The sequence below is a fragment of the Ricinus communis genome, chromosome 10, assembly GCF_019578655.1.
Source record: "Ricinus communis isolate WT05 ecotype wild-type chromosome 10, ASM1957865v1, whole genome shotgun sequence".
In the NCBI taxonomy this organism is placed as follows: domain Eukaryota; kingdom Viridiplantae; phylum Streptophyta; class Magnoliopsida; order Malpighiales; family Euphorbiaceae; genus Ricinus; species Ricinus communis.
In genome coordinates this window covers 14034703-14059573 of record NC_063265.1, presented here as the reverse complement: position 1 = coordinate 14059573, position 24871 = coordinate 14034703, and the positions used below count along the sequence as shown (strand labels likewise).

At 37.1% G+C, this 24871-nt stretch overlaps 4 protein-coding genes across 12 annotated transcripts; 1 reads left to right on the top strand and 3 right to left on the bottom strand.

Annotated features, from left to right (window-relative positions):
- Positions 1–6357: 6357 nt before the first annotated feature.
- LOC8283333 (uncharacterized protein At3g52155, chloroplastic) lies at positions 6358–10156 on the bottom strand. Of its 4 annotated transcripts, XM_002525194.4 has the most exons (6): positions 9931–10152; positions 9563–9792; positions 9346–9445; positions 9029–9208; positions 8670–8787; positions 6358–6638 (listed from the first exon to the last, which is right to left on the bottom strand). In XM_002525194.4, exons 1-6 carry the CDS (start codon positions 9945–9947, stop codon positions 6570–6572), a joined length of 714 nt encoding a protein of 237 aa, XP_002525240.2. In that variant the 5' UTR covers positions 9948–10152; the 3' UTR covers positions 6358–6569. The 4 variants fall into 4 exon arrangements, 3 of the variants coding, with proteins under 3 accessions (XP_002525240.2, XP_015578490.1, XP_048236029.1); XM_015723004.3 differs by having other exon boundaries at positions 9563–10151; XR_007217648.1 differs by having other exon boundaries at positions 6619–6638; positions 8670–8846; positions 9563–10156.
- A 213-nt stretch (positions 10157–10369) lies between these two features.
- On the top strand, positions 10370–16782 carry LOC8283334 (uncharacterized WD repeat-containing protein C2A9.03). 6 transcript variants are annotated; one of them, XM_048380066.1, is made up of 11 exons: positions 10960–11052; positions 11132–11164; positions 12077–12236; positions 12372–12608; positions 12705–12791; positions 13251–13385; positions 13511–13621; positions 13962–14053; positions 14185–14290; positions 15683–15769; positions 15879–16782. In XM_048380066.1, exons 1-11 carry the CDS (start codon positions 11015–11017, stop codon positions 16290–16292), a joined length of 1500 nt encoding a protein of 499 aa, XP_048236023.1. In that variant the 5' UTR covers positions 10960–11014; the 3' UTR covers positions 16293–16782. The 6 variants fall into 6 exon arrangements, with proteins under 6 accessions (XP_015578492.1, XP_002525241.2, XP_048236025.1 ...); XM_048380067.1 differs by having other exon boundaries at positions 11000–11052; positions 12441–12608; XM_015723006.3 differs by lacking the exons at positions 10960–11052; positions 11132–11164 and adding an exon at positions 10370–10738.
- A 2608-nt stretch (positions 16783–19390) lies between these two features.
- LOC8283336 lies at positions 19391–21587 on the bottom strand. The gene has a single exon (XM_002525197.3). It carries the CDS (start codon positions 20593–20595, stop codon positions 19582–19584), a length of 1014 nt encoding a protein of 337 aa, XP_002525243.1. The 5' UTR covers positions 20596–21587; the 3' UTR covers positions 19391–19581.
- A 145-nt stretch (positions 21588–21732) lies between these two features.
- Positions 21733–23865, bottom strand: LOC8283337 (aspartyl protease family protein At5g10770). The gene is made up of 3 exons (XM_002525198.4): positions 23737–23865; positions 23321–23424; positions 21733–23201 (listed from the first exon to the last, which is right to left on the bottom strand). The coding sequence occupies exons 1-3, from the start codon at positions 23832–23834 to the stop codon at positions 21910–21912; spliced, it is 1494 nt and encodes a 497-aa protein (XP_002525244.2). The 5' UTR covers positions 23835–23865; the 3' UTR covers positions 21733–21909.
- Between the last annotated feature and the right edge of the window lie 1006 nt (positions 23866–24871).

Sequence of the window (24871 nt, the reverse complement as noted above, 5' to 3'; positions counted from 1 at the left end):
ATGATAAAACTAGTTAAGTAGGTGGTGGCATTGAGAGATGGATCTTGGAAATTGGAACCATGAGTAAGCTCATTTTACCTCTTCATTTCTCTAAAATTCGTACATGGCCAAAAACTCAAAATTTGGAACAAGAGACAGAAGTGGAATACCTAGAAAAATTTAAGATTAAGATAGAATTTTACCAACTATTGAAGAAGCTAAGCTAAAGCTAAAGGATTTAAGCATATTAGCAACCCAAAAGCTGAAATTGGTGAGTTGTTACTTGAGTATTATTAATTTGTCATTAGGGTTCTTGATTACAAATTGGAAAAACTCCAATCGATGCTTTCATTGATTAATTAAAGGTCTGATTATCATAAATTAGTAGAGTATTGAATGATTGCATAGAGATTAAGCTTGATTTAAGTTTAAGTATGTCAAGATAGAAAACTGTCAAAATTCTAGCAACCTTGATGTTCTGTATTTTGGGCATAACATGGGTTATATAAGTCCAAATTAAGCTTAATTGGTGTCTATGGAAATTTTGAAGAGTCCTCTATAACTTTGTAGTTTTGTGATTTTGCTATTTTTGCCGTTTTGGTTGCTTAAATTGAGCAAACAGATTGCTGCTCGGGTACAACTAGCTGTATGACCCTTGCTCAGTAATTTGAGAATAATTAAATCTATAGAATTCGGAATTGAGTAATTCTTCTTGGAGATGAAACTAGACGCATAAGCGTATATGTCTATTTAATATGAGATTTTTTTATTGAGCCAATTTTGTCCAATAATAAATATACTTTGGTACTAAATTCTGTCTAGAAAATAGAGATGTTGGAGATTAGTTTTATGCAATTTATTTGATGTTAATTTGAGTTAAATTGATATATAACTAGATGAAAAATGTTTATATGATATTAAAATAGTAATTAAGAGTTTTAGAGGAAGAGTTAGACCTATGAATTACAAAGGGGATGATCTTGTAATGCATTAGAACTAGCATTTACATGAATATTTGGAATATGCATGAAATGTGAATTGATGAATGTGTTAACAGGTACTCAAAGGCCTGGAAAGAAAGTTATGGAGAAAGGAGGTTCTTTTATGCTGAAGGAATAAGTGTATTTTGAGTAAGTAAATAGTTAATATTTGCTATATCTATATATTTAATCAAATGTTCTACGAATGGTTGTGTTTGCTTAATATTGTGTTGTGTTTGAATGAATGAGATGGAAATGATTAGTGTTGAGTGGAACAATTGTTATTGCTTGAATATGATATAAGTGAAATGATTGAATTGTAATGTTAAGTGCATATGTGCATGTGAATGGTGGATTCCTCTGTGAAAATATATATATATATATAAAGCCTTGGGAGGCTAAAGCTTAGAGAGGCTATAAAAGTGTATTATGTGAGGATGAGGCGGAGCAGCACATTAAAGGAGATCCACAAGCCGTGAGAACTAACCATAATTGTTGAATTATATTTCTTCTATGATGGTTGTACTGAATTGAGTAGAATGGTATGAATTTATACCTAAACTATGAATCATGGTAAGTTATGTGATTGGGTGGAAATTGTATTAAGTGTATGTGATATAGATTATGTTGATTATTTATTTACTGAGCTGAAGGCTCACCCCTCTCCAAAAATTTTCTTTTCAGGTTTGTAAATAGTAGTGCATCCGTTGGTTGTATCCGAAGTCTAGTGTAACACCCCGAATTTTTATATATTTAATAAATGGGTTATTTTCCATATCCAATTAGTTGATTTTTAAGGAGTTAATTAAGTAAACTATTTGAGAAATGATTATATTTTGGTTATTCAAAATTTTCCCAAATGCATATTTATATAAGTAAAATTATATATTGAAAAATTATGGTAGAATTGTAAAGGATGTTTATAAAAGAATTTTGGAAAAATTGGTATTATAATTGATTAGTAGTATTAAATTTTAAGTTGGAAATTGATTATTTAATTTAATTGTGTGTTAGGACTAAATTGGAAATTTATTTTGGAATAAGGATTGAAAGTATAATGTTATTTTTATGGGGTTTTAATGAAAATTTGTGAGCTTGGTATTTTTGTAAATAAATATGTCGGTCAGGGGTATTTTTGTAATTGTGTATTTTCAATAATTCGGATTTGGCCCAAATTAATTAGTTAGGGGCTTAATTGAAAGGCTAAAAAAAAGTTTGGGGGTCAAATTGAAATTCTGCGGGATAAAATTGTAAGTGATTAAGAAAGTTGAGGGACCAAGTTGTAATAAGGAAAAGTTCGGGGGCCTAATGTTGATATTGAAAGGAAAGAAAATCGGGGAGAGAGAAAGTAGATCGGAGAGAGAGTGTCTTGGAAGAGAGAGAGCGGCAGGACACGTAGCAGCCGCAGCAGGAGCAGGCAAGAAGGGCAGGCGTAAGGCGAGTGCAGAGGCGCGTGCTGACTCAAGAAGTCGCTTATGCGGGCATCTTCCCCGATCTTGGTGGCGATCGGCTCCCCTTGGAGAGAGCTTCCTTTAGCGGTAGGCTGCGGGCTTGGCGTGGAGAAGAGAGTTTTTGGGATGAGGTTTTGGGCTTTTCCGTGAGCTCCAATCGGAGGATGGACGATCGGAGGCATATCCCGACTCTCTCATCTCGAAGCTTCGCGTGGCACACGGCGTTGTTGGCGGCGATCGGGCTTCGTTTGCAAATCGAGATCTCGAGATCGTCCGTAAATCTCTCCCGGATGATCGGGTGTTAGATCGGAAAATCGGGCGGGGATCGTCACGTTCAGGAGTCCGATGGTGTGTTCGGATCGTCGATCGGACTGGCCGGGGCCGGCGACGACGGAGAAGTAGTCGGCCAGCGATCGGCGCGCCTGTAATTTTCTCCGGCCGTTGATCTTAGAAATCCTTTGATTTTAAATTTGTGTTTATTGGGTTATATTGAGTATTTGATGATATTTGTGAGTCATAAATAATTGTCTGTCAGTTTGCTTGCCTTGTATTTTGTGCTGTGTGGCGGAGTCGGGAAATAGTGAAGTTTGGGGACCCGACTCCCGTTGTTTATATTGTTGGATATTTGAAGTGTTCTTCTGGTAGGTCCTGGATCCGTTTTTACGGGGGGCAATGTTCGTGTTGTAGGGGAGGTTTTGCCGAATTTTCGGTAGTTCCTGAGTCGAGGTTCTTAGACAGTCAGTCCTAGGAATCTAGACCTAGGATCTATTGTAATTGTTTCATCGTTTTGATAAATTATTTTCCGTAACTAGATTGTCGGCTTGTTCGGCGCTCGCTCCTAGGAGGCATCGGAGCGGAGCTAGGAGGTCGCCAAACCCGCGAGTTAAAGTCATTTAATCATTGCACTATCGCTAAGTCCGATTTTAATATGCTATTTTGGAAGTTTATGTTTAACATGGTTATTAATATCTCAACGTAAATAATTTCTTGGATTATTAATTATTGAAGATAATATGAGTATTATTATAGTAATGTTATAATAATTCCAAATATTATCGATTTTCCACCGAGTTGCCCGATGTTTTACTCTTAATTGTTAATCATTAATTTGATATGGTTGAATGACTTCATTATACAATGATATTTATTAAATGGATGATTGTGTCTTGGGAAACGTGGCTTGTAGAACATGCCGCTCGATGGGTTACATCAAGACCGCGGTCTTGCACGTAATGATCATGGACATGTAATCGGATTTTTATGGGTTTGCCTGGTCGAGCATGACTCTCCGGGGCTGATTTGTGTAAATTCGTCGGAGGTAAGGTCCCTGGTCGAGCATTGCTCTCGGGCGTACCGGCTTATTTGGATACTTAAGTGACTGACCGGAGGTAAGGTCCCTGGTCGAGCATTGCTCTCGGAAGGCCGGCTTATTTGGATACTTAAGTGACGGTGGAGGTAAGGTCCCCGTCGAGCATTGCTCTCGGCCGCCCGATCTTATTGGATTAAGAGAGCCGAATGGCTACTAGATTTTGGGGTTTAGGGTTCTATCGAACCACTCGTCCCGTAAAAGTAAAAATATATTTTTATTTATTCATTTATTAATTTATTGTGGTATGATTATAATATGGATTGTATTTACGTGCATGGTTGATATTTTGATTCGAATGATTAATATTTTATGTGAAGGAAATAGTAGGGTATGATTATAGTATGGTTTGATATACTGATTTGAATAATCTATGTTTTTTTGAGAAGAAGCAATAGTCTCTAGATTATTTAATTTTAACTCACTCTCGAGACTGACAGTCTCCATTTATGTTTTTTTCTGACTTAGTTCTCCGCGACTCTTATCTGAAGAACTCAACTCCTTTATCATCGGGTGATGTATTTGATTTGGTATGTAAATTGGTAAATCTTAGATTCTCCGCGGTAGTAATAGTAGATGTATCAGTTTGTAAATTTTTGAGTTTCCGGTGTCTCGCCTAGTTCTTCCGGCGGGCGGCGATTAAATTATGTAAAATGTAGCATTTAAGATAATTTGTGGCTTTAATAATATTAATTTGAGATGAGATTTGTTTAAATCAGTGAGTGTCAGGCTTACTACGGGTTTCGGTGGCCTTAAGCCTACCCATTCCTACGGACACGGCCCACAGTGGGGTCGTGACATCTAGCTTTGATTACCGCCGTTGGGCTCAGTTTTGCTGCCAGGAGTCTCCTCCTGATGCATTTTGTATGTAGTTATGTGATGTATATATAAGTGTGCCTTGTAAGGCATAAGAAGATGTTTTGAATACTTGTTAAATGATGTTTAAGTATAATCATATGTTTATATGTTAATAACCTTGTGTCTTGATTCTTAACAATCTGCATATTGACCTATCTACATGTAGTATATAGTCTACGACGCTTGTATGCTTTCTGGCTAATGTCTATTGGTTAGCATGTAATGGGGGTGTTACACACTCTATCTTATAGTTAAGGTATCTAGAGAACCTTCTTTCTATATTTTTTTTTGTCTAAGATGTCAATTTGAAGCATGTTCGTACCACTATCTCTATATTTGCAGAACTTTAACTATCTTTCAAGTAGAGTTCCATAATTGTTTGGCTATGTGAGCTTGTTGAGGATGATAAAGAACAATATATTTTCACAGTACTCAGTACGAATATTAAGCTTAATGCAGAACTCTTTTTTTTTTTCCTTTCTCAACTTTGATTTCAATTTTTAGGGTTCATATGAACGAAATCTAGAGAGGTTTGGACTTGATATTACTGTTACTCGGGTCCTATATAGTTTGCCACTTTAACAGCTTTGAATATATGTTAGGTTCAAATGGTTTCACCGTCTAATGAGGGGATTAGAATACAACTAAAGGTTAAAACATGTTTATTTATATGAAAGTAAAGATTAGAAGTTTGTCCGCTTGCCAAATATTAGGGGTTTATTTGCACTTTTTTTTTTCTTTCTTTAGATGTTGCTTTCAGTTGGCAGGAATTTATAATTAACCTACATTTAGGCTTAATTGTTTATCCTTGCATTTAGATTGGTTGATTCTTATCAAACGTGAGCTTCACTAGGCTATACAATGAATATTTGTTCATATTTCCTCGTACCTAACTCGTGTCATGCTAACCTGAACATGTGTGGCTTTCAATCAGTTTAGTAATCAATTGGCTCTAGTTTTAAAATACATGCCGTTGCAAACTTCACTGATATTATGGTTATGTTAATTTCCCCATCCTATTACCCAATGGTCCACATGACTTTAATCTTGTCATACTCATTAACACACCCACTCAGTCGTGAGAGTTGGAACCAGCTATCTGCACCAGATTCACACACAGGAAACACCAAATTATCATATTTGGACACAATCAGCAGGGAGGCTGCCTGCGTGTTCGCTGCACTCCCTCCATTGAGATTCAGATTTTAACTCATATCTGCTCCTCTTAACACCGTTTCTTCTTTTTCTTTTTCTTTTTCTTTTTAGTCCTTGTAAATACATAAGAGTGACTACGAAATCCCTTTACCATGAATTTCTTGTAGTAGTAGAGAATCATCTTCTCCTATGGGAGAGGCTACAATGAAGCACAATTGTTCATTGTAGCACAATTGTTCTTCTTTGAACAGAAGCAGCAAAGTAAACAATGAATCACTGCTTCAAATTTCCAAGCAATCGCCCACTCAGAGAAAGCAACCCAATGGGGGTCTGGTGGCACTTGCGACATGATTGAAAGAAACACTATTCTTCAACGACAGTAAATTGTTACTTATCAGCTTGCACTCTACTATATTCGGAACCATATGAGCATCTGCACAAGTGCGTAATTTGTACATTCTTAATTTGTTATTCCAATAATCATTAGTAATAGTATTACTAAAAAAATGGAGATCAATTAGATCAATGAACGGAAGGAGGTGATACCTTCTAGACAGGATCCTCATCGTCAGGCACAAAAAAAGATCTTGTCTTTTTTCTGTAATATCTTAGCTCCATAAACAGATAAAATGAAGAATGCTGCGTGATCAAGAAGCATTGCTTTTCATCTTTACACAAACCATAAGCCAAATGGTAACATCACAGCTCTTCGCTTTTGTCTTAGAAAGAAGGGTACAGGAGTGTTAATGTTGTGAATGTACTCAAAATGTTTGATAAAGGCTACAGGCCGTAACATGGTTTGACAATTCCCAGAAGCTTCCACCCACCATGTCCTGCTAATGCAAACGCCTGAAAGCATAACATACTGGGTCAGATAAACATCAATGAACATTAGAAAAAACAATTAATTTTATCCTTTATACAGTAAATAGAGCAGTAGTAACTACTCTCAAGTTTTACCCTCTGTGAACTGTATATAAAAAATCATCCAACTACTTCTAACATCTCATTGAAATTAATTGAAAGCTTTTCCATACTTCTTTTGCTCTACTCCTTCGACCCAAGCAAGTTTCATTCTGCAGTTTATTCTGAAATTAGAGCTTTAACTAAAACCAAGCTTTAATTGGTAGGTCTTGGACCAAAATGATATCAACCAATTTACAAGAACTTATCGTTTTGTAGTAAGCATTGCTTATCTGAATAATAAGATTGATTCTCATAAGACCACCAACCATTTTTTTTTTTTTGGGTTTTGAGTGAAAAGCTAAAGACTTGGTACCTCAATTCACATGCATATTAAAATCAACCCATGGACTGTAAAGAGCATTCTTCCTCAAGAAAGAGAGAGAAAGGAAAGGGAACACTTATTTTATCTCTAACACCAACTCAATCCTTCAGTCTCAAAGGCGTAGTCACTTAGACAGAAAACTGAAGGCGCCTACTGAACTGCAGCCCCACATCCTTTGCATTTATAGGGCTTTGAGTTGAATATTTCAGCCAGCAACTCTTTTGTTGTTTGTATAGGTGGCCCACTCTAAGGTTGTCTTACACATTCTTCCTCGGCTGTGACGTAGCTTAACAGTAAGAATCTATCCTGATGCGTTGGTAGCTTATTTATCAGTCTTTACACTGCTGGTTTCTATTTAATCTAAGTTTCACCTACTTTCTTAAAAGTATGATACCAGGCAGCCTAAGAAAATCCCTCAAAACTCGCCAAATTCCTAATCCTGGATTACTGAGCTTCCTATTTATGTAAATATCTGTCTCAAGGACCAACTAGCTTTGGGCAAAATAATTATTAGGTACTAATTCAGCTAGCTAATCAAGTTGTTCAAAACAGATCAACACCTCGCTTGAATGTTGCTGTTTTTGGTGCTGAGTAACCACATAGCTAGCATTAGACTTTCACAACACCTTGCATTGATCCCTGCACCTGTTCTTTTCTTTTCCTATATGCACGTGTAACTCAGATGAATTTTTTCCCCTCAAATCACTTCCTCCTATTTGAATCCTCAACTCTTTTTCTATAAGGTCTCAGAAGTGATTTTACACATCTCTAATATTTCCATTTACTTAACCAAAATATTCTTTATTATTGCAGTACCAGTTCTATATGTGTGTGTGAGAGTGTGTTATTCCTCCCTCTCTCAGAAGCTTTTGTAAACTGAATTAGAAGGCTTTCTCTAGAATCTGTATCGCCTAGCTGCTCCTCTACTTTCAGGAAACTTAGTCTAAATAATTCTAATGTACTTCATGACCTCTACCAAAAAAAAGTCTTCCCAGTCAAGGAAAAAATTAAAGCTCCTTGAAATCAGGACCAGTATTATGCAACTGGAGGTTTAAAAAATAGCAGTTCTAGGGCTATCCTTTCTCAAAAACCAAAGTTGCCTGACAGGTTAATACACCGTCCCAACCATGTTTGAAAAGGTACACAATAGGGGGAGAATAGAAACAAAAGAAAATGTGAGAATGCTTTCCTTTCCTTTTAGTTATGCAAGGAGAGAAAAAAACAGTGAAGGAAACAATGAAGACTCCTAAACAGTTTTCTTTCTACCCCCATAACCTTTATCCCCATCCTCTCCCTCCCTCCGACCCACCCATAAGATAGATTATCTTTCTCTCCATTTTCTTCCCCCATGTCTAAACAAAAGGAAAGAACGAAGTTTTCTCTTTCTTGATTTTCTTACTCCACTTGTTTTACTCCCAAGAAGTCATCAGTAGCACAATTTTCAAATCAAGCCAAGTGTTAAAGGTTTGTATCAATAAACAAACTTATATGCTTAACGAATATATTTATCAGACTAATATATAAAGAGACTGAGGGACAAGTAGACTGTAAAAATTCATTAGATGCAATTCATGAAAGCATCTTGGCCTAACCTCTTCCCACGACTTGCCAGTAGCTTTGAGCAAAGCAGCATTGCAAGTCTTCAGTTCAACGGAGGCACCAGTAAACACTGAGGCTGCCTCTTCCCAGCCCCTATTATGTCCCATGCACCTGGATGATTAATCAAGAACATTACAGTTTTTCTCACTTTGTGTCACCCTAATTTGGTCCTATGAAAAATAACAGAACTGAAATGAGAGATTTAACAAGAACAAAATCAATTTCGGATTGGAAAAAGGAAATCAAACATCATGAAGATAAAGAGGTTTTAATTGAGTTGATTTTAATTCTTGAAGTAGCTCAGAGATATAGATGGAAAATGAATGGTGATAATAGGATGGAACTCACTCACATGACAGTATGAATGTCATCTGTAGAATATTTGCAGATAACTTGCTGAAGATGCTCAGCAGTCTGTCCATCCATTGCAGCAATGGAATAGAAGCTAGAAATGAAATAAACTTGGGCATCCAAAAAGCTGGGGACTTGCTGCTGCATTAGCCCAAGTGTTTCCCTAGTACGTGTAGCATCGCTGAATCAATTGCGGAGAGGTTGAAAATAAGTGAGTTGGATAATAAAAATTCGAACCTTTTTCTTTTCTTTTTTTTTTTTTTTGAAAAAAATAACAGACAGGGTAATATAAAAGGAAGAAAAGAAAAGAGGGGAAACCTAGAGAGAATAAGCTGAGGAATCCAATCAAGCTGTTGGAGCTTGAGAGTGACATTGGCAGCATCAGCTCTTCCGGCTGGGCTCAGAGGTCGATCGTGATCTAATAAAACAAATTAGCAAAATAAGAGTTGAACTCAATGACAGCAATTACGATTATTATAGTATGCTAGAGCAGAGAACTGATCAAACTTAAAAAAAAAAAATAATAATAAAAAACCTCGCAGTGAAGAGTTATCCCAAGAACTCTTAGCATGACGAAGGAGAATAAGGCGACGCCCGACTGAATTGGAGGAATTTAATTCAGCTGATTCCACATTAACACTTGTTGTAGTGGTAGAAGTAGCAGCAGCTGTAGTAGTGACTGTCTCTGTAGCTAAAGAGTTGCACTTGGAGGTCAGACGCACGCCACCACTAGCACTAGGGTTCCTCTTCCTCCTCCTCCTCCACCTGCAACTAACAGAAACTGGTGGTGGGTAACACATCAACGGATTACTTAATATTTTTATGTTCAGTGTTGCATTAGCAGCATTTATCCCCATTTTTTCTGCTTTCTATCTGCTCCTCTAATTAATTAGAAATTTCTACCTCCCTTCGTGTTCCATTCCATTAACCAACTCAATTTTTACAACTTGTATTATTTTGGATTTTATTCTATTGTATGCAGCAGCCTACCACCTCTTTTACTGCACTGCCCTCAAGTTAAAACTTTTTTGTCTGTTCTTTTTTTTCCTTTTCTCCTGGGTGCTGCTAGTAATGCTATCAGACTCTCACACCTGAACTGCTAGATGGCAGAAAGATAGTTTTAGGTTCTTTTACTGCTTTTGCCCTTTATTATATCTATTATAGTCCTTGATAAATATTTTTGTTTCTAAATTAGTCCTTCAAGTTTGTTTAGACTATCAAAGAGTTCTCCACAGATATGTAGTTTCTTCATAGCGTACATTTTTGTATGCATTGGAATTAAGCTGCTACTCAATATTAAACCAATGCACTACATTGACAATAATGGATCAGCCCAAAACAGACTCGATTATAATGAAAGAGAAAATAATTGAATGGCATCTTTCGCAAATGGAGAATTGAGACGATGGTTAGAAAAATCAAAACAAAAATTGACTGTCATATACAAATAATTAAAAAATATATATAGTGGGGGCATAAACGTAAAACCGGCGACTGTATTTTGCGAGAAGAGAAAGCCCAAGCATAAAAAGAGGGTTGTAGTGATATAGAGATGCTTGGTTAGATTAGATAGAGAGATTACGATGATGATGATGATGATGATGATGCTGATGACAATGATGATATAATCTTTGGATTGCTTTTGGTCGCTGTAATCAACGAAAACATCTGATATTCACCGCCTCCGCCGCACCACCTCCACTTCTTTCTGGTTGGTTCACATCTATATCTTTTGTTTGCCTTCAATTTCTTCCCTTTGTTGCTAGCTTTTTAATTTTACATGCAGATCGCCTTCTAATCCTAAAGATCTAATTTTATTTTATCAAGTTTCTTTTATCCAAGTAATTTTTACACTATTCTTTTGATTTTTTTCTTTCTTCGGATGAATTTATATTTACGTTAATTAGTATTATTGAAATTTTAATGTTGAAGTCTTCCAACTTTTGTTCGTATGGTACTTTGTTCTTCATTCTAATTCCAATCTTGAATGGCACAATCCACAAAATCCATTTTACAAAAGAAAGGGTATGCGCAAAATCTCTCTTTTTTTCTTTTCCTTTCTTTTGTATCAATGATCTCCACTGAATTACACAAGCTTCCACAGCTTTTTCGTCCAATTTACAATGCAACAAAATAGGTATCGCGCTGCTTATGTTAATACTTTTGTAGTGAAACATTTGTTTTCTCTGATTTTCTCCTGTTTAGGAAATCTTCATTAGTTCTTGTCAGGTAGAATACCTACAACGAGTCTATGAAATTGCCATTGTTGAATATTAATCCTTTTGCCGTCAATGACTCTTTATCACATTGGCATGCCTCTTGATGCCTGACAACTGTATTCCTAAACCTAGTCTGCATGCCTGACCCTCAATTTCTTGCTATATATGGTATAAACAAACTGAACATATTTGAGTAGGGCTATATCTTCTGACCTCAATATGCATTTAAGAATTAACCATGGCATCCCTATCCATTGTCCATGAGTAGAGTACCAAAGCAAAGAAGGATGCTTCTCAAATAAAGAGTTTCTTGCATGTAACATAAAATGATTCTATAGAGAAGGAAAGGATGATGTAAAATGTTAATGCTCTGTTCATTTTTTTTGCCTACAGAAATCCTCTCTTAGAGCCCATGATTATTTATTTTATTAGGTCTTGCTAAGGAGCCTTATCACCTATAGGGGAAAAGGCATATAGAGGTTTTACTTGTCAAAATTATTGGAAGTCTGGAAAAAGTTGATAGGGCAATCAATGATGAATATGGAGAACATTGACATAGAAATAAACCTCTTAGTTTGAGTGTCTACCAATCAAAGCATTTTGCAAAACAACTTCTTGATCACTTTCTTTAGTAAAAATGCCAAGATCTTAGAAATCAATTAGTTGGGTAACTCCCCATGATGCTAATTAGTTCCAAGTCTATAACACTGACAACTCCATTCTACTTTGGGATAAGTGTTATTCAATTAGCCGCAAATTGTTGTTGGATACTGGTCCCTTGAGTTATTGTTGGTCCCCATTTAAGTAGTTATGTTTTATTGTTGGCTCAGGTGTATTTTCTTCACAAGTATGTCCCAATACCAGGGGGAGGAAATGGATTACATGGCAGACGATTATGAGATGGCAGAAGTAGACGATGATATGCATTTCCGTGAGAGAATCATGGGTGATTCAGAGTCTGATGATGATGATGATGAATATGATCATTTGGTTTGTCTATTTCTATAATTTAAAAGCTTTTAAATTTACCCTATTTCTCTTATTTATGATGCTTATCTTTCCTGTCTTTGTTTCTTTTATCTTGTTTTTTAATAGAAGATATTCATTTTGCAATTTTAGTAACAGAACTTTTGTGTGTGCTCCGCTTGTTTTCTTTGGATGGGGCTGCTGGTGGTTGGTTGGTTGGTCATGCAGGACAATAAGATAACAGATACATCTGCTGCAGATGCTAGAAGAGGAAAGGATATCCAGGGAATTCCTTGGGAGAGACTGAGCATTTCCCGCGAGAAGTACAGACAAACAAGACTAGAGCAGTACAAGAACTATGAAAACATCCCTCAATCGGGAGAAGGTTCAGAAAAGGTAGAACAAAAATTTTCCCCATAGAGTGTAACAGCAGTGGACTACCAGATGCTCGTTTACTCTTTTCTTTTTAAAAAATTTTCTGGCTATCCCCAGGAATGCAAGCCAACAAAGAAAGGGGGGGCATACTATGAGTTTTGGCGGAATACAAGATCAGTCACATCAACTATCCTTCATTTTCAAGTATGTTGATAACATAACTCATCTTATTACTAGCTTTTTCTCCCCCGTTGTGTGATTATCGATTGGTCAGTGGATTGACATTTACTGAATATAGTAAGTATAAGGTTTAGCAATTTACTGCTGGGACACTAAGACTTTCAGAGCATCCATTGATATTTCAACCTACCCAATTATTGCAACTTCGTCATCTCAGGGAGCAATTTTTGCACCTTCCCAATTAAGCTAAAGCTTTAGACATGGAGCAAGTCAACTAATTGATCCTAGGTAGGAGCTTAACATGTGGATCCCTGTCTTGTCCAGGATTTTGTTGGTGGAATTTGAGACTTGTTAAGTGATGTGTGTACATCTACACATGAAGTGGATGGAGTAAAGTGATTTAGGGGTCATTTCTGATATTTTGAATTTATAGAAATGCAAAGATGACTTGAGTCTATTTCATTATTGTTTTGGGCATTGCAGTTGCGTAACTTGGTTTGGTCAACCACAAAACATGATGTCTACCTTATGTCACATTTCTCCATTATTCACTGGTCTTCATTAAGTTGCAAGAAGACTGAAGTTCTCAATGTTTCTGGGCATGTGGCACCATGTGAGGTACACTAAATCTCTTGGTATTTTATAATATAAAATTTTAACATTTGAAGTGTTCTCGTTTCCCCTCAAATTGGTTATTACTGCACTGCTGATTTATTTTTTCTGGACTTGCTTTTCTATGATAGAAACATCCTGGGAGCCTCTTGGAAGGATTTACTCAAACTCAAGTTAGTACCCTGGCAGTACGGGATAAATTGTTGATTGCTGGAGGGTTCCAGGGAGAAATTATTTGTAAGGTAACCTTGTTTATCTATTGGTGCTTTTCTCACTTTTCCTTGATTTGATCACTGGTATCACTGAAATGCAACATTTTTGCATATGACTGCTTAGATGCCATTACCCTATTTTCTATCTACTTCTTTAATATCCAGTTATGATTTTAGGCGAAATTTTGCCGGATTTGAATTGTGAAAGCTAATAGAGCAATTTCTTTTCAACAGATCATATAATTGACTTACTGTAGCCATTTTTCTCTTGTGATTGTACTTTATATGTTCTTAGACTAAAATTTGATTGGTTCCACTGGAATTTTATAAATAATGGACAATAAGTCGCATATTTTTCTATTGGGAGCAGCATTTAGATCGATCAGGAGTTAGCTTCTGTTACAGGACAACTTATGATGATAATGCTATCACAAATGCAGTTGAGATTTATGATTATGCCAGGTTGTTTTTCTTACTTTCTTTCCTTTTTATCCACTTTTTAGTTGTTTCTTTTATAATTCTTCTTTTCCTTTTTGGTCAGAGTAATAGGGATTTTGTTTATATTAGCTGACTTGAGATCAACACTATTGCAGTGGTGCAGTTCATTTCATGGCGTCAAATAATGACTGTGGGGTTAGAGACTTTGATATGGAGAAATTTCAGCTTTCTAAGCATTTCTGCTTTCCTTGGCCGGTGAATGTGAGTATCCCCTCCATATCTAATGCTTTTTAAGTTCTTAGTTGGTTCTTAGGTATGCTTGCGGTTGCAGTGCCGTGTCTTATATAGAATAGTTTGTTGAAATTATGAAATATTGGACACCTTGCTCATTGGTAAGTGTATTGCAACTGGTTGCTGTTAGATATTCTCCTTGCTATTTTCTTTTCATTTCCTTTATCCAAGTTCTTTTTCCACTTAGTTTCACCTTATGGCAGTATTAAACTTCATCTTGGTCAGCCTCTTTCTTAGTATTATCATCTCCGATAGAGGTGGGGCAAATTTACCCAATAAATCTGAGGATGTGATTTTGTATTTTTATATTACCATGTTATTCAAGGACCTTTACCTTTCTTCTCTGAGTTTGAATTGTGCATTCACTGTCTGTCTTTTTATTGAGAAAAGTTCCGTCTAAAAGTGCCTTTCTTTCTACATTCTGTGCTTCCATCTGATTTCATCTTATTCATAACTGCTAGTCTGGTGTAACATCTATACTGCTGAGATCATCCATTGATTATGAATTCTTTACTTGATGCAACAAATCTTTGAGTATGGTTGAGGTGATCTCTGCCATTAAATTGCAATTGTGATGTACTATAACACAAAGGATCACCAATTCTTTCTGTATTTTTAGTTGCCCTAGATACCACTGTCCCCAGAGCTTTTGTCTTCTCGGATAATCTCGTGCCCTGTCAAAATGGAAAATTTTGCGAAGATCTTTGTTGATTCCATGAGACTACACATGGGATTTGTTTCTTGATTGGACTGTCTGTACTACACCAAAATTTATGGATTCATCATTACAAATGTTTCCAGAGATATGACTCATAAGGATCAAGACAAACCATTGTTATGCATTTTGTCTTTGGTATTCCATTGTCAGAAATAATGTTTTTGACTTTGATCATCAAACTTTATATCAAGTACAAGGACTATGAGGATAATATCGTCGGTGTACTTTTTTCTCCATGTGCTGAGTCAGGAATCTTTGCAACCCTCTTTGCGAAAAGTATCGTGCTATATGACTTCCATTTCAGTGCAGAAATCCTCAACTTTGATCCAGCTCATTACTGAATGTCTGGTGTGCTTTCTGCATGTATCCTCTATGTATATACATTGTGGTTTCTTTTTGTGTGGGTGTGGGTGCATGCCTGTGGTTATTGATCATTCTGTTTATCTGTGTTTCTTCAAATGGAAAAGCGAAGAAATATAAAAGCAGGTCTATTTTTTGTACTTGGAACTGGGCCGTACCTGTTGCTTTTTCTGGATTGCATTTGTATGATATTGTGATGTGTGATTTCGATTTGGATTAAGTGAGCACTCATGTTCCTCTATTTTATGCCTTAAATATTAATTTTTTCTCATTTCTGTTGGCAGCACACTTCACTGAGTCCTGATGGTAAGCTTCTTACTATTGTTGGTGACAACCCAGAGGGGATACTGGTGGATTCTCAAACAGGAAAGGTAGACAAAAATATTTTTTTGGTTGAAACTCTCTTTTGAACATCAGATAAATATGTTTTTTTTCTTTGAAGTGAGAAGACCATCAAATTTGAAATCTTTGTTGTTGCAGACTATTACACCTTTATGTGGACACTTGGATTTCTCATTTGCGTCTGCATGGCATCCTGATGGGCGAATCTTTGCCACTGGGAATCAAGACAAGACCTGTCGTATTTGGGATGCTAGAAATTTGTCAAAATCTGTTGCTGTGCTCAAGGGCAACTTAGGAGCCATTAGATCAATACGCTTTACCTCTGATGGGCGGTTCATGGCAATGGCAGAGCCAGCTGATTTTGTGCATGTTTATGATGTGAAGAATGGATTTGAGAAAGAGCAGGAAATTGATTTTTTTGGGGAGATCTCTGGCGTGTCTTTTAGTCCTGATACAGAATCTCTCTTCATAGGAGTGTGGGATCGCACCTACGGAAGCCTTCTTCAGTATAACAGATCCAGGAATTATACATTTCTCGACTCCTTTATGTGATATAACCCTGTATATCTAGGTGTGAGGTTTGTGCTAGCAATTTGCTTGCATGTCCAATGGATGTGAGGATTGTTAGATCCAGCATTAGTTTTAGTGGACACAGGTGATGTACCTCGTGTTACATGCAGTCTGAGGGACTTAGAAAGAGAAGGGCTACTGAGGCTATTGCTGTAATTTCTTGTTATGGTACATGGGTTTAAAATAATACCGGGCGCCAATATAAGAGAAGAGGAAAGAGGTTGGAGTGGGGGGGGGAACATGGCATAGGAGACTCCAGCCAAAAGTTTGTAAAATAACGGAAAGAATGTAGGATGCTTGGGAGTGTATTTGGTTAGATCTGATTTGGGGCCACTCATCTTTATTGCCCCCTTCCTTGAAGTTGAAACTGCATTTTCTTTATTTTTTTTTGCACACACCAAAAAAAAATGTAACTTCTTTTATTGATACTGGAGGGGAAATCAGTTAATAGAATGTGTTGCATGCTGTTGAATGAGGTATAATTTGGTTGAATGATGTCAGAGAAACTAGTCTGGAGCATTCTTCTGCGTGAAGATGAGATGAGCAGCAGGCCTTTTGACTTCCATGAATAAGTCTTGATGCCTATAATAAAATAAAGTATAAACATGGAAGTATTGTACTCTAACCGATTTCTGAGCGTGAGCAATGCTCATTCTCCAGATCAATATTCTTCTTTGTACAATGGAGACTGCCATAACTGAGAAATAAGGAACAAAGGATAGCCTTTTCTGGAGGGTCAGTTTTCTTGTTGGGGGCATTTTAGGCGGTTTCTATATTACCAAAGCCAATTTGTTGTTTTCTTGTTTAGGCATTTTGTGGCGAATGGATCACTTCTCTCTCTCTTCCTTTAAACTATATTTCTGCTGAAGTCGTAACAACTAATGTGAGAAATGAGATTGTATGTGTTACTTTTTTAAGAGTTCGAAAACCAAAAAGAAAAAAAGAAGAATATGAAAGTAGTTGGTAAAGGCTGATATATAAAGATGCTCAGAAGCTTAGAGGCTATTTTAGTAACTATCATTTTCTATTTGTCTTTTTCTCCACATATTTAGGAGTAAAAGTGAGCTCAACCGATCCAAATATGCATCACAAATATCATTGAACCTCCTAGACTTGTACTTAGTGCTACACACCAGGTTGGTTTTCAATCCAAACCTTAAAATCTCCAAACACTATGGCTACTTCTGTCTTGCATGTCAGAAAATACATCCTAGAGTACATGTATGCAATAAAATACTTGCTTGCATCCAAAGATGGAATGCTCATCGTATGCATAAGTTGAAGTTTCTCTTAAGCTCTCCATGATTGTTTCACAACAATGGTAATAAGCCAAGCCTCACTATTTTAATTTTCCTTGCTGCATAATGCCATAAACAACCCCTCGTCATCTTGTTATTGAGCAAATGTAATCTGAGCTTATTGACCTCATTGCTGTCTCTTTCTACAGTACCTTGCTATATGCCCTATCTGTTTACATTGAATGGTAAGCCTAAATCAGCAATATTTTTCTTTAAGAGTGTTCTTGTTGCAGTGCGAACACTGGAACCTTCCCTTTGTTGTCTCCATCCTTGCTACTCTCACCCTAACTACTATTCTATTTGTCCTTACCCTCATTTGACAGTTTGTAACTCCTGGACTGAGATACTTCTTTCATTTTATGAGAGAGTGCTCCCTCAGTCATATTTTTCTTCTAATATCCTTTTTGTGCTCTTAGGGCTTTTAAAGCATTAATAAGTTCACGCAGAGTCAGTGTTGTCAAATTCTAGAATCTTCAAGTGAAGAGATTTTGGATTCAGATCTCTCTGGCAGGCTCACCAATACTTTCTCCACTACTTTTGTTCAGTTAGTGGCTCACCAAGTAATCTAATCTTGCTGACTTCTGTTTCATCTTTAAAATCTCACACTCTTCTGAGATTAAGCACCTGCATCTTTTTTATCCTATCATTTCCTTGGTACTTATCTTTCAACATATCCCAAACTTGTTTAGCCTTATCACAACACATGATCTTTAAGAAGATGGTATTTATGACAACAGAATGAATGCATGTCTTTGCTTTAAACTGGCCTTTTCTTCACTGTAGTTCCTCAGCTGTGCAACAGTTGGATTGTTAGGCAATGGTGGCGGATCTCTGTCAACTTCTACTATATCCCATAAGTCAAATGCTTGTAGGTGGCGTTGTATTTTGATAGCCAAATAGGATAGGTTTCACCATTAAAAATGGGAAGTGGTACGCTCAAAAATTTTTGTGAGGCCATATGAGCAAAACTTGGTCTCTCAGTGTAAAGAAAGTTAAGGCTAGGTGTTTACAAGCTTTTAGGATGATGCTCACTTGTTTTCTCTCTGAAAAACTCAAACTCAGGTCTTTTAAGACCTGAAAGCATTGATACCAGTTACTAAATTAACAGAGAAGTTACACAAGAGAGTTGCTAAAAGGATTTAACTTAAAATTTCATTACAGAAGTAGCGGTTAAAGAGCTTAATACAATGATTGCAAACTAAAGTAACTAGCAGACGATATCTCTCTACTTTAAGCAAAGCTAATTTACTTCGAAAGTTAAACATGCATTAGCTTAGTTAAACAACAAATTCTTAGCTTAATTAAAACACTCAGCAAAAACAAACTAGCTCTTCCCTAAATAAGTAACTAACATGCTGCACACAACAATCACTTAAGGACAGATCTGTTACGAATGCTTATCTTTTATAAGCTTTGTCTTATTTGTTTTATTTTATAGGCTACACGCACTTAGCTTGTTTAAGTTAACTAGTTTTGTTTTAAGCTTTTTTAGTTACTTGCATAAATTAATTCGATTGATGCATAATCAATGCATGTTCTTTCCTTTTCAGATTGCTTGTGCTAGTTGGCAAACTTGTATTCATTAGCTATCCCTGTTAAAAATGTGCGTATCGTGTTGTTTGTTCTTGTAGCAATCAAATGAGATGGAAATAGGATTAAAATTCAATGTATTGTCATTTTTCTTCTGGCATTCATTTCATATAGCAAAAGAAAGTGAATCCATTTCACTCCATAAACGTTCAACCAGATAATCAATTGGAGATTTTGCAAGACTCGAGCATGTCCACAATTCAAAATGATAATAGTCTTGTAATATTTAGATCCTTTGATTGATAAAACTATAAATTGTAGCAAATCAAAAGAAGCTCATGTTATTTCAATATGATGAGAGAGGGTTAAGATGCTGACCATTTAACAACCACGTGTACTCCAAATTTTTGTAGCAAAGCTGTTCATTGTACTTGGCACTTGATCTAGCCTCGTGCATGCGATATCTCATCTTTGGGTTGCTTCTCCATGGGACATTCTTTCTCCAAGTTCTCAGAAATATGTTTGAGAATGCTTTCTGCTTCTGCTTCAAGTTGTAGCATGGGTTCTTCAAAAGCAACCACCAATTCAGGATTGAAAATGTCACCCTCATTGCATTCATTTGGCATCCTAGAATTTGGTAAAGGGCATTTGCCAAGTTTTGGAGTGACGTAAGCTGCAGGAGAGTAGACTTGCCCACCAGAGTTGAGCCATTCCCTAAGGCTTGCAACAGCAGAGAATTCAATGGTATGTGGAATTTGAAGCGAATGTAACCTTTTCGCAATTGACTTTCTTTTAAGACCCTTCTCTAAAATATACCCTTCTTGAGAAGAGTCCTCAACTACTTTCACTTCCTTATTTGCGGGGGATATATTTGGATTTGCAATAAGTTCTCTACTTCCTAGCTCTGAAGTTGCGTCGATCTTGGAGTTCTCTTCTAGCATGCCTTCTTTTAGGAGTGATTGCTGCAGCTTGGTTCTTGAACCCTCATGCTTTCCATTAGATACTGTATGGAGTGCCCCAGAAGAGCTAAGTTGTCTTATCATGGCATCATACTCTTCTACTGTGTGGAAACTCCTAGCTCGTCCCACACCCTTATGATCCGACTCTTCTTCCTTAGTTCCATTAGAAGTGTCAGGAATTGGGGTGGGGAGCTCAATTTCTGAAAGCCAACTTCTAGATCGTGCTCTCTCCCCTCCTTGTTTCCTTGTGTTGCTGGTAAGAGCAGTGTTATGGTCAATAACTGATTGGGTGTTTTTGTCTGAAAAACTCCGAGACCTGAGTCTTCTGGCAACTGTGTTGGCAGAAGAAACAAGTGCAAGGAACTGATCGTTGATATTTTGGGAAGGGACAGATTCTTCAAGCGCAGGACTGCCACTGGCTGACCTTTGCATACTTTGGTTCAGCTCTTCCTTTAAACTCGTTGATCTCGGCATGAGTTTCGAGGAAATGCAGCCCATTTTTCAACTTGATGATGATGGAGTCTTGATGCGCCAAAAAAATGGGAAAAAAGAAAAAGAAAGAAGGATTTGAGCGTTACTACTGAGGCAAAGAGGAAGAAGACTTATGCTTGGTCAAAGTTTATGGATTTGTCAAGTATCAATTTGTCCAGGACAGATAATGAAGTTTGAATTGAGTTGAAGCCCCTACGTGAATTAAGGTTTGGTATTGCAAAGAAAAGAATAGAATATGTTGCTGAAAACAAATGTAATAATAAACCAACTAGAGAATGCTGAAAATGAGAAGTTTGTAGTTGTGGCTTGAATCTGGGACCAGTAGAAAACTCAGCTGGCTTTGCACTTAATTGGGCAAGTAAAGATCTTTATTCTTTTGTTGGAGTTCATATATATATAAATTATTTTGAAAGAACAGGAAGATTAGGTATCAAACTGGTTTGCTATAGTATTATACTATTTAATTAGAACAAGGAAAGCCAACGAGGATGAGGTGGTTGTGTTCTCAAAGTAATGCAAAATTCGGAAAAGGAAAAAAGAGAAAAAAAGGACCCTGATTGATTGATATGCAGAAAGTTTGCTTCTTTCTAAAGTATATTTTATTCCTTAGGATTAGAAAGGCAAAGATCATATGTTAAAATATAAGAAATCTCAAAATGGAGTTACTGCTCTGAATGATCTGCGATGGGAGATTGGTGGTAGTTGAGTTGCTTAAATTTCTTCAGGTGCGGATGGGTACATCTCATTTTCATCGCTAGAAGAGAGCTTTAATTTAATTTGCTCACAAAATAAGCATTTAATATACATGCATTGCAGCTGATTCAAACTTGGCCGACTATACAAATGAGACACCAACTCCGCAAAGTGGGTCAAGGAAAGCTGTGCAGGTGGTTGATTTACTGATTTGTTTATTTTAGCAATAGAATTAAAACTCATAACAAGGTGTCAAAGCTCCAACTTCAAAATAGGCCACCAAAAACTTCATTTTATAGTTGATTTTACCTCACAGGCCAATAGCCGACCAATTTTATTGGCATGGGGATGGGGTTATGTTCAATTAATATGAATTATTAACTTTTGGCTGCATAAGAATTTTAAAAGGAGGATGGTTATAGTAGACTCTAACTCTTCTGCAATACTATGTGCAAATTCTACATGTTCATTCCAGTACAAATATTATTTTGTCACACAAGCAATTCCTGTATACCAACTCCCTTTTTTGACATGATTTATCACTTCGAAAAGCAACCTACATGCAGATGGCAACACTATAGCAGTCTATCCAGCTGTTGGTTCTTTATTCAGTCATTAAACAACTGATCATCGGCAGCCGCCAGGAGCAAACCCAATTTTTGAAGCAGAGACGTCATAGGCAATGTTATAAGTCTGTTGTTGATGATTTCCAATGATGGCAATTTGGTTGCTACTTGCGAAGGCCAAACAAGCGATACCTTTATCAGCTTCTATCAGGATGTTGGGGGCCCTAAGAGAGAGGTCTGCACCTCCTTGAAAAATCATTCGAATCTCAGGTGCACCTGACATGCTCTTTAAACTTCCCTTGAAGCATGTGTCCAGTATGGAGTACGCCGGGGCTTGTTCATACCTCCTGGACATGATCTTTACAAAGGCCTCTCTTAACGCAGCATATATGGATATTGGAAGTCGTGTAACAACAGTGCCAGAGTCTATGATGGTGGGGACCTGGTACCCGGCAGCAGCCACTCCCACAGGCCTTCCAGCCACAGTAATTGCTGCCAGCCTCAAAAAGTACAGGCTGGGATTCTGAGAATTTCTAATCATGGGCGTGAACTTGTAAGAGGACGGAGAAATTTTTCCAATGGACAAAAAACCTCCTCCAGAAGAGGTAGAAGTAGGAAGACAGTAGGAGAAGGCATATCCATATTTGGGGGACAATTGGGCTAACATTGACAGCTTGTCACGGGCTAGCCCTACGATACCAGCTGCTTTTCCAAATAAACCCTCGTTATCCTGCCCACATCCGTATGTGAAACTTGGCAAGGTCTGCGATGGTGTTAAAGTCAGAAGATCTCGACTCAAGTAGCCCATTGAGTAAGATGCATCACCATAGCTGGCTGTGTACACGCACACACCAGAAGCAGTACACAAAGGGTCATTCAAAGTGGCAGCCTTGAGCAAAGAACACTCCGAGGAGCTGCAGTATAGGGGTCTGTAGGTATTAGATGCAGAGGGTTCAAAGAGAGGGTCAACCTGGCTGTGACAGTATACAACACAAGGCTTGCACTGAAGCCAGGAGAGAGAGCTACCAGTGTCAAGAATCATGGTATAGTACTTGGGTGGGGAGCCCAGGCCTAACTTCAGGTAATAGTTACCAGAGCCAATAGACAAACCAGGATTCAGGGGGATGTTGGCTGAATTTGGTTCTAGGAGATGACCTGATTTGTGGCGGGAAAAGGAGGCACCCTGGACATCTTTCTTTCGCAATCTACTACTGAGAAACTTAACATGTTCTTCATCACGCGAGAGTATATCACAGAAAGATGAGGAAGAGTTTGGCTCGAGAGAGGAGGCATCACCGTGAACATGATATAAGTTCAGCAGTATGCTGGACTGATTGGCTGATAGCTTGTATTCTGCAAAATGCTTATTGTTATATGACCAAAGCCTACTAAATAAATTTTTTTAATAAATAACTAATAATATCCTGTCAGAAATCACTTCAAAAAGTTTATTGAGTATAGAAAGTACATGCCTTCAAGCTTCGCAAAAGAAGATGTTGCAAGTACTATCATGAAAGTAAGAAAGCAGACCAACTTCATCTCTTGCAGACCTTTGCAGCTCATGCTCTCCCGTATTCTATAAAGAAAAGCAGCTTATAACAGAAAATGCGAAACCAAATGTTGGAAAGGGAAAGATAAAAGTGAGAAAGGCTTTTGCAACATTAATAATTGATTAATTAGTTGGAAAAATGTAAATGCTGTCACATTCTGCCAACTAACAGAGTCCTTCCATTAAGTTGGGGAGATGAGAGGTGGCATTTATAACTATCACATATGCCATTTTACATCTTTTCCCGGTGAGAGATTATTTCCTTCAAAGCTTGCTTATTCCATTATTTCTAATGTACACTTGGGAGTTTCAAGCAGACACGACAGTGGGGAACTTCACCTGAAAATCTCATAAGTGAAACATCTTGGGATCCACTTGTGTGGCTCCACATGTGGAATCCTTCTTTCAGTGATAATGCCTTCACAATAATTTCTCATGTGTGGGTTTCAAAATCCAAACCACTCTCCTCCACTATACCTATATATATATATATATATATGAAAATTAAATAAATTGATACATTATTCTCATAGAATGCCAAAAGCAGCGAGTGGGCCATGTTATTTTGGAAGGAGGGAAACTAGTAATAAATACTATCGATTAAAGGGACCCATCCATACAATAAGGACAAATAAGATATCACTTCAGAAAACCAAAGACGAAATCGAGCCCATCATTGACAGAGAAATCCTCTAAAGTTGCAGCTATTACATGATGTTACAGTATTTGCAAAGCACTGGAGCCGTGGATTAATAATTCATTCAAGAAAATAATAAGAATAAATACAGCATAGGAACACAATAATTCATTAAAGATAAACAAGTTGCTATCACCGGGAATACTTGCACAAAGGGGCGAATAGTTTTATCAATAATGCATAATTGGACGCTGTACAGAAACTTCGGCAAAGCTATTAACAATCGCAAAAATATTAAGCCAATATCTCTATAGACGACAAAATAATAAACTCGAAAGAATGTAAAAAAGTGCAGCTTCAGAAAAGATCCAGAGTGCAAACAATTAATTACATTCCATCGGCTAGGAAGCCTCAATATAGAGTTACCTTAAATTACAATTCCAACTAAGCAGGAAAGCCTAACGTTGACTTGAGAGCCACTGACAAATGACCAATTCTCATGCAGGGCAATTATCAATTTATCATTAATATTATCACTGTGAAGGCTCTAATTCCCTGCTCACTTCACTAGGACCACAACAACACAGCACAATAGGCAATAGCCACCAGTTGTTTACCAAGCAAGTTGTTGAATTCTTGTTTCAGTGGTCCCCGTTATGTAGGGAGCAAAGCAATGGAGAGATTCCTTATGTGCAGAAAGTTACAATAAAATCGACCATCTATAACCCACATTCACCCCACATTCTGAAACGCCACTTTAATTTGGTTCCAAAACAATTTAAACTTAGCAAAAGGTTATCAAAGTGGTCAAATTGCCATGAAATCTTACCACTAAAG

Excerpts from the sequence above, each read along its gene's own strand:
- LOC8283333 (XM_015723004.3), bottom strand. The coding sequence starts at position 9,884 with ATGGGGATAAATGCTGCTAATGCAACACTGAACATAAAAATATTAAGT. Across the intron at positions 9,446-9,562 it reads GGATAACTCTTCACTGCGAG|ATCACGATCGACCTCTGAGC; the intron begins GTTTTTTATTAT and ends TTGTTTTATTAG. Across the intron at positions 6,639-8,669 it reads CTGGCAAGTCGTGGGAAGAG|GCGTTTGCATTAGCAGGACA; the intron begins GTTAGGCCAAGA and ends TTATGCTTTCAG.
- LOC8283334 (XM_048380066.1), top strand. The coding sequence starts at position 11,015 with ATGGCACAATCCACAAAATCCATTTTACAAAAGAAAGG. Across the intron at positions 11,053-11,131 it reads TCCATTTTACAAAAGAAAGG|CTTTTTCGTCCAATTTACAA; the intron begins GTATGCGCAAAA and ends AAGCTTCCACAG. Across the intron at positions 15,770-15,878 it reads TGGATTCTCAAACAGGAAAG|ACTATTACACCTTTATGTGG; the intron begins GTAGACAAAAAT and ends TTGTTGTTGCAG.
- LOC8283336 (XM_002525197.3), bottom strand. The coding sequence starts at position 20,595 with ATGGGCTGCATTTCCTCGAAACTCATGCCGAGATCAACGAGTTTAAAG.
- LOC8283337 (XM_002525198.4), bottom strand. The coding sequence starts at position 23,834 with ATGAGAAATTATTGTGAAGGCATTATCACTGAAAGAAGGATTCCACAT. Across the intron at positions 23,425-23,736 it reads TTCACTTATGAGATTTTCAG|AATACGGGAGAGCATGAGCT; the intron begins GTGAAGTTCCCC and ends TTTTCTTTATAG. Across the intron at positions 23,202-23,320 it reads TTCTTTTGCGAAGCTTGAAG|AATACAAGCTATCAGCCAAT; the intron begins GCATGTACTTTC and ends AGCATTTTGCAG.